The sequence below is a fragment of the Zingiber officinale genome, chromosome 10A (genome assembly GCF_018446385.1).
Source record: "Zingiber officinale cultivar Zhangliang chromosome 10A, Zo_v1.1, whole genome shotgun sequence".
Classification (NCBI taxonomy): domain Eukaryota; kingdom Viridiplantae; phylum Streptophyta; class Magnoliopsida; order Zingiberales; family Zingiberaceae; genus Zingiber; species Zingiber officinale.
Window position 1 is genome coordinate 63,274,146 of NC_056004.1, and position 15,698 is coordinate 63,289,843.

The following is a 15,698-nucleotide window of genomic DNA, read 5'->3' on the forward strand; positions in this document are numbered from 1 at the left end:
GTTTGTCATAAGCTCATTATAAGACCTAGGACAATGATACTCATTAACCAACACCACCGATGGATTCCTAGGACTCCCTTGAGCCTTCCTAATATATCCATGGCCTCAAATCTGAATACGATAGTATAAATTGAGAGTAGTGAATTTTGAAACTTGCATGGCTCGATAAAATTTGTCACAATCATATTATAAGGCCTAAAACAATGATATTCAGTAACCAACACCACCAATGGGTTCCTAGGACTCCCCTAATTCAAAAAATATCAAACCTTTGAATTTTCAAATGGTATAGGTCCATCAACCAATTTCATCTCGAATGAAATTAGCTAATGAACCTAGAGAACTCTAAATACTTCAAATCAAAATCAATGGACTCGTAGAAGACTCATTAATGTATTTATGCCCTTGGATCTGAATTCAATAGAATAAATTGAGAGCGATGAATTTTTGAATTGGTAGAAAAAAAGTATAGAAAAATCTTATGATTGTTTTGTGAAAGAAACTATCAAATTCAAATCTGTGGGCATAAATAGAGCAAGAGAGTAGTGAAAAGATTGTGAGAGAAAAAAAATGAAAAAGAAAAGGAGTGTGAGAAAAGAAAAAGTAAAGATGAGAGTAGTGAAAAAAAAAATGAAAAAGAAACAAAAAAAATAGAACAAGAGAGTAAAAAAGGGAGCTTTTATGCAAACGGAAGAGAGGTTAAGAGAGCTTTTTATTCTCAACAGCCGATGATTGTACTTTTGTATAAGGAGACTTATTTCAACACTAACAATATTAACCCTTCTTTGCCTAGTGTTGTTAAATCTCTTTTGCAGGAATTTAATGATGTCTTTGAAGAAGTTCCTGATGGATTGCCACCACTTAGGGGAATAGAGCACCAAATTGACTTCATCCCAGGAGCAGTCATTCCTAATCGACCAGGCTATAGGAGCAATCCTATGGAGATGAAAGAGCTTCAAAAGCAAGTTGAAGAGTTGATGAAAAAAGGGTATGTCCGAGAAAGTTTGAGTCCTTGTTCAGTTCCTGTTTTGCTTGTGCCTAAGAAGGATGGAACTTGGAGAATGTGCGTTGATAGCCGGGCAATCAACAAAATTACGGTAAAGTATCATCATCCTATTCCTAGATTAGATGATATGCTAGATGAACTATATGGTTCTTGCATTTTCTCTAAAATTGATTTGAAGTCTGGCTATCATCAAATTCGCATGCGTGAGGGAGATGAATGAAAAACTGCTTTTAAGACTAGGTATGGTTTGTATGAATGGTTAGTCATGTCATTTAGGCTAACTAATGCACCTAGTACTTTTATGAGATTAATGAACCATATTTTGCGTGCTTATATTGAAACTTTGTTGTAGTATATTTTGATGACATCTTGAATTATAGTAAGAATTTAGATGAGCATGTCGATCATTTACAAAAAGTTCTACTTGTTTTGCGAAATGAAAAATTGTATGCTAACCTTCAAAAATATTCTTTTTGCACTAGTCAAATAGAGTTTCTTGGTTATATTGTTAGTGCTAAGGGAATAGCAGTTGATGAAGAAAAAGTTAAGGTAATTCGTGAGTGGCCAACACCAAAAACGATAACTGAGGTACGTAGCTTTCACGGATTGGCAAGTTTCTATAGGAGGTTTGTTAAAAATTTAAGTTCTATAGCTGCACCCTTAACTGAAGTTATTAAAAAGAATGTTGAATTTCATTGGGATAGTGAACAAGTTTCAGCTTTCAACTTACTTAAGGAGAAGCTAAGTTCTGCACCATTACTTGCATTACCTAACTTTGCTAAAACTTTCGAAATTGAGTGTGATGCATCAGAAATAAGTATTGGAGTTGTGTTAATACAAGAAGGTCGACCTCTTGCTTATTTTAGTGAGAAACTCAGCGGAGCAACATTGAACTATCCAACTTATAACAAGGAGATGTATGCATTGGTGAAGGCTTTAGAGACTTGGCAGCATTACTTATGGCCCAAAGAATTTGTCATTCACACTGACCATGAATCGTTGAAGCATTTGAAGAGCCAAAGTAAGTTGAATAGATGTCATGCAAAATGGGTGGAGTTTATTGAATCATTCCCTTATGTGATCAAATATAAACAAGGTAGGGAAAACATTGTTGCAGATGCTTTGTCTCGAAGGTATACCTTGATCTCTACTTTGAACACTAAATTGTTAGGATTTGAATACATTAAAGATCTATATTCTAATGATCCTGACTTTGGAAATATGTTTGATGTTTGTGAACATACTGCGTTTGGGAAGTTTTATAGGCATGAGAGATTTCTTTTTAGAGTGAATAGGTTGTGTGTCCCTAATTGTTCATTAAGGGAATTATTAATCCAAGAAGCTCATGGTGGGGGACTAATGGGACATTTTAGAGTAAGAAAAACTCTAGAAGTGTTGGTAGAGCATTTCTTTTGGCCACACATAAAACAAGATGTAGTTAAATTTTGTGAGAAGTGTATTACATGTAGGCAAGCAAAATCTAAATCTTTATCTCATGGACTGTATACACCTTTACCAATTCCTAGTGAACTTTGGGTTGATATTTCCATGGACTTTGTTTTAGGACTACCAAGGTCCAAACGAGGTATGGATTCTATTTTTGTGGTTGTGGACAGATTTTCTAAAATGACTCATTTTATTCCTTGTAGGAAAACAGATGATGCTAACCATATTGCTGATCTATTTTTTAGGGAGATCGTGCAGCTTCATGGAGTACCGAAGAGCATAATTTCAGATCGTGATGCAAAATTCCTAAGCTACTTTTGGAAGACACTATGGGGAAAATTAGGAACAAAGCTTTTGTTTTCTACAACTTGTCATCCACAAACAGATGGACAAACTGAGGTAGGAAATCGAACTTTATCAACTTTATTGAGAGCTATCATTTAAAAGAATTTAAAAAGTTGGCAAGATTATTTACCACATGTTGATTTTGCTTATAATAGATCTGTGCATTCTACTACTAATTTTTCACCTTTTGAAGTGGTATATGGGTTCAACCCTTTAACTCCTTTAGATTTGTCATTGCCCCGCTCCCCGGCGTGCCGTTTAGATGGTACCGTAAAAGAGTTTGTTAGGAGAACCTGCATGAAAAAGTTCGATGCAAAGAAAAGAGAACTGAACAATATACTACTGCAAAAGTGATCTTTGAACCCGGAGATTGGTTCGGTTCGTATGAGAGAAAGATTCCCTACTAAACGTATTAAGTCGCATCGAGGAGATGGTCCGTTTCAAGTCATTTCTAGAATCAATGATAATGACAAGCTTGAACTCGACTTACAGAGTATAATGTAGTACTACATTTAATGTTTGATCTTTCTCCCTTGATGTAGGTGATCAAGATTAGAGGGAATCCTTTGGGGAAGGGGAATGATGGAGTCGAAGAAGACAAAGACAATGATAGGGCGGAAACAAAGCCTAAGATTCCATTGCTTATCAGAGCCCGATTACAAGGTAAGACTAGAAAGATGAAGGAAACACTTAATGTACTAATTGAAGATGTAGCTACCATTGAAGAAGGTTTGACCAAGAACAAGTCATTCGGCGTAGTCAACCTAATTCAAGCCTTAGATGAGCTTAATTAGCATTTAAGTCTCATATCCATGTAGTGGGGATATGTAGGCTTAATTTAGACTCGATTTTTTATTTGGTTTGTAATAAAACCATAGCTTAAAATGGCCAAGTACTCTACATAATCCTTACTAAATGGGCTTTCTTTGGCCTTTTAGGGTTTTTGTCACCTTAGCTATAAATAAAGGGGAACATGACGTATATCTTGACATATTTTTTCAATCTAAAGCAAGCGAGTGGGGCTCTGTTGGTTCTTCATTGAACTTGAACTTGTCAGGCATCTCCTGGCGTCAAAGACTTATCAACCTCAATCAAGGCGTCTTCCGTCGTATACCAAGGTTCGTGCTTTTCTAAGCATTGGGTCGAGGTTTCTTTCATCCATCTTATCGTCTTTAGACCTTCTTTCTTTCTATTTTCAATTCGTTGTGGGTTCTTGAGATATCTTTCTAGTTGGGTTCACATCACGCCCAAGGCTTCGAACCAAGTAAAAACACTTGGGTCTTCTGTGTGTGTTTGTTTCTTAATCCGTTGCTTTACTCTTGTCGATTTTCAAATCCGAAACGCATGAAAGCCACGAGCGCTCTTCACCCCCCCCCCCCCCTCCAGCGCTTCTCGATCCAACAATTGGTATCAGAGCGGGGTAGCTTTAGTTTGGTGCAACCACCAATCAAGCACTTTTTCCATGGTGTTTTTTCAGTTTTTCGGAGTCGATCGGAATCGGTATTCTTGTTGTCTTCCGATCTTATTTTTTCGTAATCGGATTCGTCTCGAAGTCGGTGCAACACCACTCGAGATCGTCTTTTACTCTTATCTTAAACCCCTTTGATCTAATCGAAGTCACAGGATACTTTTTTTTCGTTTTTTCGTGCAAGATCCTCAAATGGCTCTCCGAAGAAGGTTATAGCACATCGACAACCACTCTTCACGGAGACAACTTGATGGAAGGGTGGATGATGATATCTCCACTCACTTTGAAGTCTCTGATCGTCAAAAGGATTTTACTACCAATAGCATGCACGATATCATACGAGGGCCTGGGACGACTCTTATCAGGTAAAGGTGACGGGACAGCCTCTCGGCAGCCATGTCTATCGAGGAGTGAACCGCGTCGGCCCGTTCTCGAGTGCAGGAACTTTGGGAGAAGCTAATCGAGCTTCGTGAAGGAACGTCCGACACGAGGTAAGTAAGAGAGATTTAATACTTAATAAACTATATAATATTAAAATGCGGAAAACGACGAACTGACTCAGACGCCGGATCTAGACCTACTCAGCACATACGCATTGGACGGAAGGTAGAAAACAATGTAATCGGTATTCTAAATGTTTTCGAGAAATACTTTGGCGTCCATGGTAGATGCTGAGGTTTCAAGGACCTTTCTTGATAAAGTTAGATAAGTTATTTGCGATTGAATTCGAACAAATTAACTCACGTTCGAGAAAGGTGTAGCTTGTGGTTGTAGAAGGCGTTAAAGAATCCGAGAAGTTAAACGAGCCGGAACCGATTGAGCGAGCTGACAGCGCAGGCGGCTCACGCTCGTCGGCCTGGTGAGGAAGCTCTAAAAGAAGAAGGAAAGTCACAAGGATGTCGAGAAGGTCATCCGGTCAGGAGGTCCAACCAAACTTAAAGGTAAAGTTCAAAGACGTGACGCGATGACCCAAAGAAAGGGGCACAGTCCAGCCGTCACTGACAAGATAAAAAGCCAAGAAGGAAAAAGGCCACAGACAGCGCGAGAGTCGTCGTCCCGGAAGAGTCCGACGACGAAGAACTCGAGCGAGGAGTTTTCTTTCAATCGAGGGCGGATCAATGAAAGACGAGAAATCGAGTTCGAGAGAAGCCACGGATCCGTATCCATTTCCGCAGATCGAAACCCTCCTCGTAAGTACACATCGTTTATACAATTTAATCGATAAATTAGCTAAGTCCAACATTGGATCAAGTCAGTCACTGGTGACCTCCCTTAAAAGTGACTAATTCCAACCTTCGGAATCGATGGAACCTCAACTCAAGTCCAAAAGCTTGAGGAAGAGAATTCCAGCCTGAAAATTCAAATCAAGGATTTGAAAGTTACATTGGAACGGATTACATTGGAACGGTTTACACTGGGTTCCAAGAATCTTGACTTGATTTTTGGAAAACAAAAAGTCGTATACAATCGATCCGGACTAGGATTTAAAACTAAAAAGAAATACCGATCTTATTTATCGCTTATTAACAGACTAAACAGAAAGATAGTCCAAGCATAGGTACCTAAGTCCAATTTGGTTAATCAAGTTGGACTTGGTCAATATTGGGTTCCCAAGGATCAAGTCCATTACCTTGATAGACCATATCGAGGCTATGATCCAAGGGGAGCCAATAGAAAAACTATCTTAATAAATAGATAAAATTGATTGATGATTGTTTATTTATTTTCCTTGTATTATGTATATTTAGATTAAGTTAGACTAAGCACCAAGGCATAATTTACACTTGGTTAGTTAAACCTAGGGGTTTCAATAGGAAAATTAACTATATATTGTCTTTGAAAGGCTCTGTCTAGAAGTGGTGGATGATCTCATACCCAAGAAGGCCAAGTGTCTCGCCACAGCCTGGGAGCCGATCTTCGAAATGTATATTTAATTAACCAATTGGAAAATCTAAGTTTAACTCAAATGTAAATTAATCCTTAGAAATAATCTAAATCAAAGATAACCATCTCACAAAACTACTTAAGGTTCCCTTATTGATAACTTAAAAACGGATGAGATTAATCTATGCTGAACTTAATTTAATTAACTTATTCATTTAATCCAATTAATTAATTAATTTATTAAAAATCTTTTAAAAACTTATTTAAAAGTCTTTTTAAAACTTATTTTAAAATATTTTTAAAAAACTTATTTAAAAATCTTTTTAAAAACTCATTTAAAAATATTTTTAAAAACATATTTAAAAATATTTTTAAAACTCATTTGAAAATCTTTTTAAAACACATCTTTTTAAAACTCATTTAAAAATCTTTTTAAAACTTATTTAAAAATCTTTTTAAAACTTATTTAAAATTTTTTTTAAAAAAAAATCTTTGAAAACCTCAGGGGCCTCCCACACAAGAGATGCGCCCTCAAGAAAGGCGGGAAAACTCCCGCAGACCCATTTTAAGGCGCCTCGGATCATCTCCGAGGCACCTCAAACAACACCTCTAAGGTGCCTTCAAAAACGTTGAAGGCGCCTTCAACCGCAAAATTTACAGCGAACAGAACTAATTCTGTTCGTCTTCTGCTCGCGATTTCCACGCACCAAACCGGCGATTTCTTCCTTCCAAGGCGCCTTCAACCCAAGTTTTCCTCACCTAAACCCAACAATGCCTCCTAGGTATACCCTAATCTATTTTAAATCATCCTATACATGTTTGTTGTGCTTGTTTTACTATTTTATGCTTATATGGGTAAAATTAGGAAACGACGCAATGTTGCGTCCACATCGAGCACTGCCCCTTCTGCCGATGCTAGATTCCCCACTATGTAGCATAGTTTTAGTTCCATTGAGCATTCATACTCTGTGATTAAATGTAGATACTTAAGTAGACCTTTTTTCACTAATTAATGTCAACTCATTCGACGTTATTGTACCACTTATCATCACGGATGGGTTTAGGATCCGCATGAGTAGGTAAACCAATTTATGTGTGTTCGCCACAACAACCTGAGAGGTTGATGATTGATCTATTCCACGTGGTGGAAAGGGCATCCGCTTACTCCTTATTACGTCAGTAGAACTTAGCATACCCAGGACGCACTAGCCGAGCCCTCATTATCTAGATACATACTCTTTTTTAGGGGGAGGGGGACCACTGGAATCTCGACTCGGTCTGTCTCAGGTCTCAGTCTGGGACATACATCACGATATAGAGTCCCGCACAGATTTCCATCACGTCTCGGTCAAGATCGTCTCTCATTCCTTCTTTTATACGTGACATCATCTCAGATATAGCATTCAGTCGCACGTTCTATAACATTATTCAGCGCTAGTCTTCAATCCCGAGTAGTCCATCCAGCCTATCGTCGTACGTTGACTTCACATCTTCTCGGCGATGAGGCGTAGATGTGACGGGCGATTTCTCCTTACGTATTATGATGAGTTTGTTTAGATTAAAGACGTATAGATATCACGCGCTCAGGTCCAGAGGTGGGCCTCCGCCAGATGTGAATGAGCCATGTGCAATGAGGACGCGACAGCCAGGCGAGGGGGGCTGGCCAGACGCTAGTCCACCGAGGGAGAAGAGTTATTTGAGTTCACTCACGATCGATTGGAGAGCCTCGATCCATCCTGTAGGTGGTCCACTTCCTTATCCATCGAGAGGATAGACTTGCCCCTCAGCGGACCTCAGTCGACATCACGGTCGTCTTGGGCTGTCAGACACTACGGACGAGATCACTTCTCCGGAGAATCGAGTGTTGCATATACGCCCCTTTCACCCCTCTTGTGACGCACTTTTGATTCTGATCATACTGCGATTATACTTTTTATAATATACCATACTTACTTGATGGAGGATTTATTTTGCTTGTTGTTATGTTTAGGTGATTAGCACTTATTTATACTTATACTAAGTTCATTAAATTATGCACGTCTGCTTTTAGTTTTTAAAATCCTAGGAAAATGATTTTCAAAATTCCAAACTTTGTTAGTTATTTCAAAATATGGTTTAGCTGATTAAGATCTACACTGAAATCATGTACTCCTAGACTGAGTCTACACACTAGGATTAATTTGCTTGTGTCGCAAATATTTAGAACAGACGTGGCTACACCGGACTTAAGAATGCTTGTCATTGACATCGACATAAGTGCGGCATTAAATATACCATAAGTGAGTTAAGTTGTTATCCAGTTTAGTGAAACTAATGGATCACCAACACATAATCGACATCATGAAAGTCACGCTCAGGTGTAAACTGATTGTACATGTATACGGCTAAGAAAATTAAGTTTTAAGTGATATTTTTTACTCATGTTTGGAATTTAGGAATTTGTGTAAAGGAACAATTTTTTTAAAAATGGCCTTAGGTAAAATTTTATAAGTTTTTCAAATTAAGTGTTTTTCAAAATCATTTTAAAGTATTCTTCAAAGGCTTGTCAAAAATTTAGTTTCTTTCAAAAGTTTTCTCAAATTTAATTATGTGTTTAAAGCTTTTCAAATCTAACTAAGTATTTTTCTAAAGTTCTTCAAAATTAACTAAGTTATCTTTCAAGTTAAAATAATTATCTCTTAACTAAAGTTTTTCAGTAATTTCTAAAAAGAAAAATTTTTATGCTAAGTGCTTTTCAGAGCTTTTTAAATTTCACTTTCAAAAAGTTTTTCAAATTTAATTATGCAGTTAAATTTCACTTTTCAAAGTTTTTCAAATATAACTAAGTATTCTTCAAAAAGCTTTCAAACTTAACTAGGTAAAAGCTTTCAAAATTTATGACAACTTTTTACTTAGCTAAAAGGTTTACAAGAAAATTAACTCTAAAAGAAAAAGTGTTTATCAACGTATGGTTACCCTCTATTAAAAATCCTTTATTTTTCTAAAAAAAAAAATCCCTCTTTAAAAGCTAAGTGCTTATTTAAAATCTCTATTTTTCTTTTTGAAAGATAAGATAAAAATTATTTCTGAAAAGATAAGATTTCTCAAAACTAGCTAAGGTCATTTATCATTTTCTCATTTTTTTCTTTACTCTTTTGCTTATTTGATATATGGCAAAGGGGGAAAGTAGATAAAATTCAATTCAAATTCAAATTCAAAGAAAATTCGAAAATTTAAATTCAGAGGAGTTTTTATTAAGGGAGAGTTTTTATAAACTTCTATTAAGGGTTTATCAAATTTATGCTTATGCTAGAGATGCTTTATAATATTTCTTTATTGTATCTCTTTTCTTAATTTTGAATTTCAGTTGTCATAATAAAAAGGGAGATCATAAGTCGATCGAACCTTAGTTTTGATAATGGCAAAGTGAGTTAAGGTTATTTGTTATCTATACGCCGAATGAGTTTGCGGAAAGTCTATGCGGTTGCAAGTGGAAAAACCAGAGGGTAACCCAGGTCTAGGGGTGGTAATCCTAGGTGGAGGAAAACCTAAGGCGGGCGACTTAGTGGGATGGTAACCCTAGGTGGTGGAAATCTAAGGGGTAACCTTAGATTCTAGGGTGGGTAACCCTAGGTGGTGAAAAATCCGGGGTGGTAACCCTAGGTCTTAGGGGTGGTAACCTAGCTGAAAAGTCCACAAGGACAGGACCGCATCGTATACTCTTGAGTGGAGTAGTAAGGAAGTGTTAAGAGAAGAGAAGAAGCGCGTCGGTTCGACTTAGGTTTCCGTCTAAATCCAAAGTCGAACCGACAATCCGATCACAAACTTTATATTATTATGTTTATCGTATATACTAACTTTGTTTGCAGGATATGGTTGGGTTGGTATGTCAACATGTTTTGCAGGGAGAAGGAGCAAGATTACGATGAACAACCAAGGCGCGCTGAGGCGCCGGAGTGCTCTGGCGAGTATGAGGCGGGGCGCGACGGAGGGCGCCTCGTGCAGGCTCGAGGCGCCTTCAAGGTGATATAAGGCGCTCTCGATAAGGCTCGACCATTTCAGTTCTAATCCAGCGGCTGACTCGGCTCGTAGGCGCCTCAAGGACTCGAGGCACCTCCGATAGCCTTTATAGGGTATTCGACCAGCAGCTCAGATCATCAATTCTCAGTGTTCCTTCTCACTCTTCGCTAAAAGATGACCCTAAGTCATGTGCAAGTCCCCAACGACCCTGAGCTTCAACTTAACTCGTTGTTATGTCGTTTAATTTTCAGTTGTAATTATTTATTTGTACTCGTTTGTGATATTATAATGATTGCCCAAAGTAAACGCAATGGCTGGCTGATACGGTCGCCCGAACCAGTAAAGTAACACTGTTGACTTTTGTGTTTGTTTCTTTTGCTCCGCTGCTCGACTCGGTCCAGGTCTTCCGCTTCGGTTCCACACGCTTGGGTAATTTCAACCATCTAGAATAGGGCTCACCCGAACCCAACTTCCGGCCTTCTCGAGCAACCTTCCACTCCGGCTTCTCGTCCCTCGGAAACGCCGTGCACCTCCTTCTCGTCCGCCCATGTACTCTTTCGCAGCACCTCGTCCCTTAGATACACCGAGCCCGTCGGCTTTCTCCCATGTCGTCCTTCTCACTAGCTGCGTCTTTTTCTCAACTTCCTGTGCTCCTAAGTTCTTGTACATTTAGACACAAGGTTAAACCCAACAGGACTTAACTGAACTTGTTTGATCACATCAAAACTACCCTGGGATTCCAACAAGATGTCTCATAACTCTGTCCAGCAAGCCAAAGCTTAATGTGAGAGGGCCAAGAGATGTAATTCTTACCATCCAACTGCTCGGAAGAAAGGGGTGCAGTGATGTGGCTGGTAAAGATTGAGAATATCTGGCTTTGGGACGCCGAATGTAGCCATTGATCAGTTTGGAAAGAACTACGAAGAAAGGCTGAGGACTTCGGATGGCGCTGATGGACGGGCCACGGGTGGACGACACTGATGGACGCCAGAGAAGATGCTGATGATGTCGGAGAGTAGGCTGGAATGCAGGATGCGCCGTGCGGCGCAGTGGGTCCGGGAGAGGAGGAAGATTGCGAGAAGATTTTACGAACCGCTGCGAACCCTAGCTAGATTCGACGGCGCCTTTGAGAGCTTGTCGCGGTGAGGGAGGCACGGCAAGGGAGGGAGATTTTGCTGCTGTGAGAGCGAGGTGGTGGAGAGCGCGGCGAGGAGAATCGCGAGCTAGCGGTGGAGGCGGCGCGTGAAGAAGGGCGGATTTCTTGGATCTCCTTGGAGGCGGCAGGAATGAGAGGACACAGCGCCGGCAGCGGTCCGCGCGATGGAGCAGCGCCACAAACGCGCAGGAGAAAGGGAACGGGGATGGGGAGGATGACGATAGAAAAATTAGGATTTTCTTAGGAAATTAGGGTTTGCTTTAACTCGGCTCTAATACCATGTTAAAAGGAAAACAAAATCTCGTGTCTTGGATACCACGAGTTAGTCTTTTTATAGGAAAGATATACATCATAATTACATAAATGCCCCTATATATTTACATATTCTAATATGAAAAATTTATGCTCAAGGAAAGAATCTCAATGAAATGCTCAAGGATAGACACATAAAATGATGGGGCCCACAAAAAGTGAAACGGTGGGCTTTAAATTTATGTGTCTATCCTTGAGCATCTCATTGAGATTTTTCCTTGAGCGTATCATAGCTCTTCTAACACCTCCATTACTCAAATAATTTTGGACAATAATTTCTAATTCATTAAAAAAATTAATTTACAACCGTCTACTAGGAATACAATCCATCATGTTCCTATTCAATCATTTGATTACAAAAATTAGTTTCCAATTCAGCCATGTCCAATGAACCTGTGAGGAGTTAATTCTAACTTCCTCTGGCTTCTTGTTTTATCTATTGTCACATCAATATCATGTTTTCCTTAAGATCCCCAACCTTAGTCCAAATATGAACACCAACATCTAAACATCCTCTAGAATAAAGTTACACTTTCCCACCTCTATGCCATAAATCTTGAACCCCCTCCCCTCCCATTTCCTAATAAACTATCTGACTAAAAATGAAGGTGTAGTCATAGGAGCAGAACAGCATATTAGAAATAATACAAGAACAGAAAATAAATAAGTATCAAGCTAAGCTGAATCAATCCATGCAACTTTATTAAACATCTTACCGATTATAAAGACCTAGAGCACACCTTCCTTCAACAGTTTTCAAACCATCTGCACAATGTTATGTTATAGGATAACTAGTTTGACATTAAAAAGTCTTTAATAGCACAAACATAAAAGAATGAAAAAAAAATCCCAAGAAAAGCAGGAAAAAGGATTCTAGCATTACAAAGCTAAACCAAAAAGAACATTAAACATTAGAGGAATCAAAGATACGTTAAGTACAAAACTTAGTAGGATGACAAGGATTAATTTATGAAAAAGTTTACTTCAAAATATCAGAATCCTGCAAATCAGACATGGTTAAGACAGTGGTTTTTAGACTTCAATATAAAAGTTGCACATGAAATATGAAGATTATAGTCAATTGGATACAAACAAACAATTCATGTTCAATATATTTATGGTTGGAAACAAGGTTCTTTTCCCACCATTCATTTCATGTGAATAATGGGCAGGATATCAGTCTATCAACGTATCTAGCTAAACTATATTAGATAAAGAATATTGCAGAACAATATCCATGTTTATCCACATTCACAAGTGTACACTTCCTGCAAACTCTATGGTATTTGTAGTAATAAAAATCTAAGCTTGTTACAGACATATCATTCACCAAACCTCTCAAATACTAAGCAAATATATTATAGACTGGATATTAGAACTATTAACTGGTTATTAGTACAAACAAGAGACGTAATGAGTTCCTTACACCTCATATAACACAAAATGGCAATCTTCCTACATGATTTTATCGTCATGAAACATTAGATTAGAACCTATGAACAAAGTGCCTACTTATCAGAATATATCTGGATTTATTTAGCAAGATCAATATTCAGTTCATCATTAGTATTTAAGCCAAACAAAGCCCACGTGTGATGTGACAAGAGTCATAAGCCTTATTTTATGTCTTACAATTGATCTACCCACTACATTCAACATTTTTAATTTCTTATTAAGAAGTCATATTGCCTTGTAATAGAACACAAAAATTTGATGTAGGATTATCTATTAGTCAAGGAACTTAACTAATCTACAAAAAAACAAAAAAAAACAAAAAAAAAGACAACCCAGTGCATGAAGCTCCCACCAATGAGGGGTCCTGGGAAGGGATCTATTGTACACAATCTTATCCTGCTTTGTAAGAGATTGTTTCCGAGACTCAAACTCATGACCTAGATCACACGATAACAACTTTACCGTTACACCAAGGCTCTCCATCAACTTAACTAATCTACAAGACTCTTAAAATTATTTCTATTAGAATTTTGATACTCAAGGTGAACAATACCATTTTATCCTAATCCAACACTACTAAACCAAAGAACACTATGGTGATGCATGGGTAATAGAAGGTATAGTTCAAACTTTTGATTCAAAAGCACTTCATTCTTATGCCTATTTGTGTCCTTGGTGAAAATGGAACGTATAGCTCAAATTTTTGAATCAACCATTAAACGCTTACATTCTTTCTGTCTATTTATGCCTCTAATGAAAATATAATGTCGTATTCCATCGATAAGGAGGCTTTTAGGTCAAACGTCAAATGACGTTATTACACTCTAAGGACACAGGCTCCCATGATTCACACCTTAGTTAATTTATCAATTTTAGAACATTGATGATATTTATCTATATATTGATGATAATTTATAATTATAAATTCCGACATAAAAATGTCAGATGATTATAAATATACATTTATGTATAACTTGAGAACTTAAAATTGTAATAAGAGATTGAGATCTATTATACTTAACCTCTTAAACAAGATAAAATTCATGCACATTCTTATTACCAACTTAACCATTTGTGCTTCTGTCTACTTTCCTTTGACCTCCAATTTTGTAGGCATAGGCACCCTTTAAATATTATAGTTGGCTTCAACTTGTACATAGTTGCTCAAAGATCTCGACTTGTTGAGTCCTAGTTTGGTTTGAGTTTTGTCTTGTTGTATTTACGTTCTGTTTCATTTTCTGTTTTATCGGTATAGTTTTTGTTGTATAAAAAAAATGATATAAATAAATAAATTTGAGGACTTTTTTTTTTGGTTATCTTGTTTATATGGTTCTTAGATTCCTTTTATCATATTGTCATCGAGTGGAATACCTCTTGCAGTGTAAGAAATTACATTAGCAAGGTGTGACGCATCGATCAACTTTAACTATAAAATTCCTTATTACTATTAGATCATTAGTCAACTAGTACTATAGACAAGTCAATTAATCGACCCATCAATGCTCATTAACTTGAGCCACATCTAAAGCTAATTTTATGCCTAATTCTAATCTCCTTCATTCCCTGAGGTATATGTTCACATAAACTCTCCTCACTAAGTTTTACCTTGGTGCTAAGATGCTTTCCAAGCTTTTGGGGCTTCTCCGCTCTAAGAAAGCTCGTTGCTTTCGTCTTACCTAGCATTCAATCCTCGTTGACTTTTTGGGACTTCATTGCCTAGCATTCGATCCTTGTCGACCTACTGGGATATCATCATGCCAAGTTTTTAACATTTAATATCCTTGGACTTTCTTCATACCAAGTGCTATCTACTTGAGTTTTTCCGTGCCAAGTACCTACTTAGACTTCTTTTATGTCAAGCGTTTCCTTGAACTTCCATAGTTGCACCTGCAAACAATGTCAAGGTTACCTACACCTGCACACTTAACATATATATGAGACCAATAACATTGTCTAACTTAAGCATTGCCCAAACATCAAAACTACATGCAAACAAATGTTACATCAACAATTTCAGCTTTTTGATGTTTAGCAACCGTTTTAAGTTAAGTCTTAATAAAAACTATCATAAAACAATATTATCATGATCAAGAGTAAATAACAATTCTAGTGTTAATATCAATGGTGATTTTCTAATAATCTCATTTGCCCCATTCAATATAAATCACAATGATTTTTAGCTTCAATTCTCCCCCTTTGGCATTCTTCAAAAAAGAAACATCCTTTAATGTTAGTTCCGCCAAGAGGTGGTCCTCCCCTAGAAGATTATCTCCCATGATAGCAATTACCTGATCAAAGCATCGCAAATAGTACTATAAATAAGAATCAAAAGCAAAGTTCAAAATCTCAAGTCGTGTCGAAGTTTCGACGCATGGTATTGACAATGGATTGTAGTTGAAGGAAAAAGATAAAACAAAAGAAAGATTTTACGTCGAGCTTGATTTAAATCTTGTATCATGTCAAGCAAAATGGTTGAAACATATTATTCTGATAAATTACCAAAACTCGATACCACTTATCACAGACAATGTCTTTTCCTTTGGTTCATTATCTTCCTCCTTTAACCTCCAATCTATCACCGACACCATACATCAAAGCATCGGCACAATACTAAAATAATATCTTTC

The 15,698-nt window shown here is 37.5% G+C and overlaps 1 protein-coding gene across 4 annotated transcripts in view; it reads right to left on the minus strand.

Moving 5' to 3' along the window:
• Positions 1-15,698, minus strand: part of LOC122027823 — an 84,160-nt gene that overhangs the window by 50,253 nt on the left and 18,209 nt on the right. For all 4 annotated transcript variants that reach the window (XR_006124533.1, XM_042586832.1, XM_042586831.1 and 1 more), the window contains exon 4: positions 12,333-12,381. Coding sequence is in view for 3 of the 4 variants with exons in the window: in XM_042586832.1 (XP_042442766.1) it covers positions 12,333-12,381 (49 nt within the window). In the remaining variant the exon portion in view is untranslated. The remainder of the gene's footprint in view (positions 1-12,332; positions 12,382-15,698) is intronic.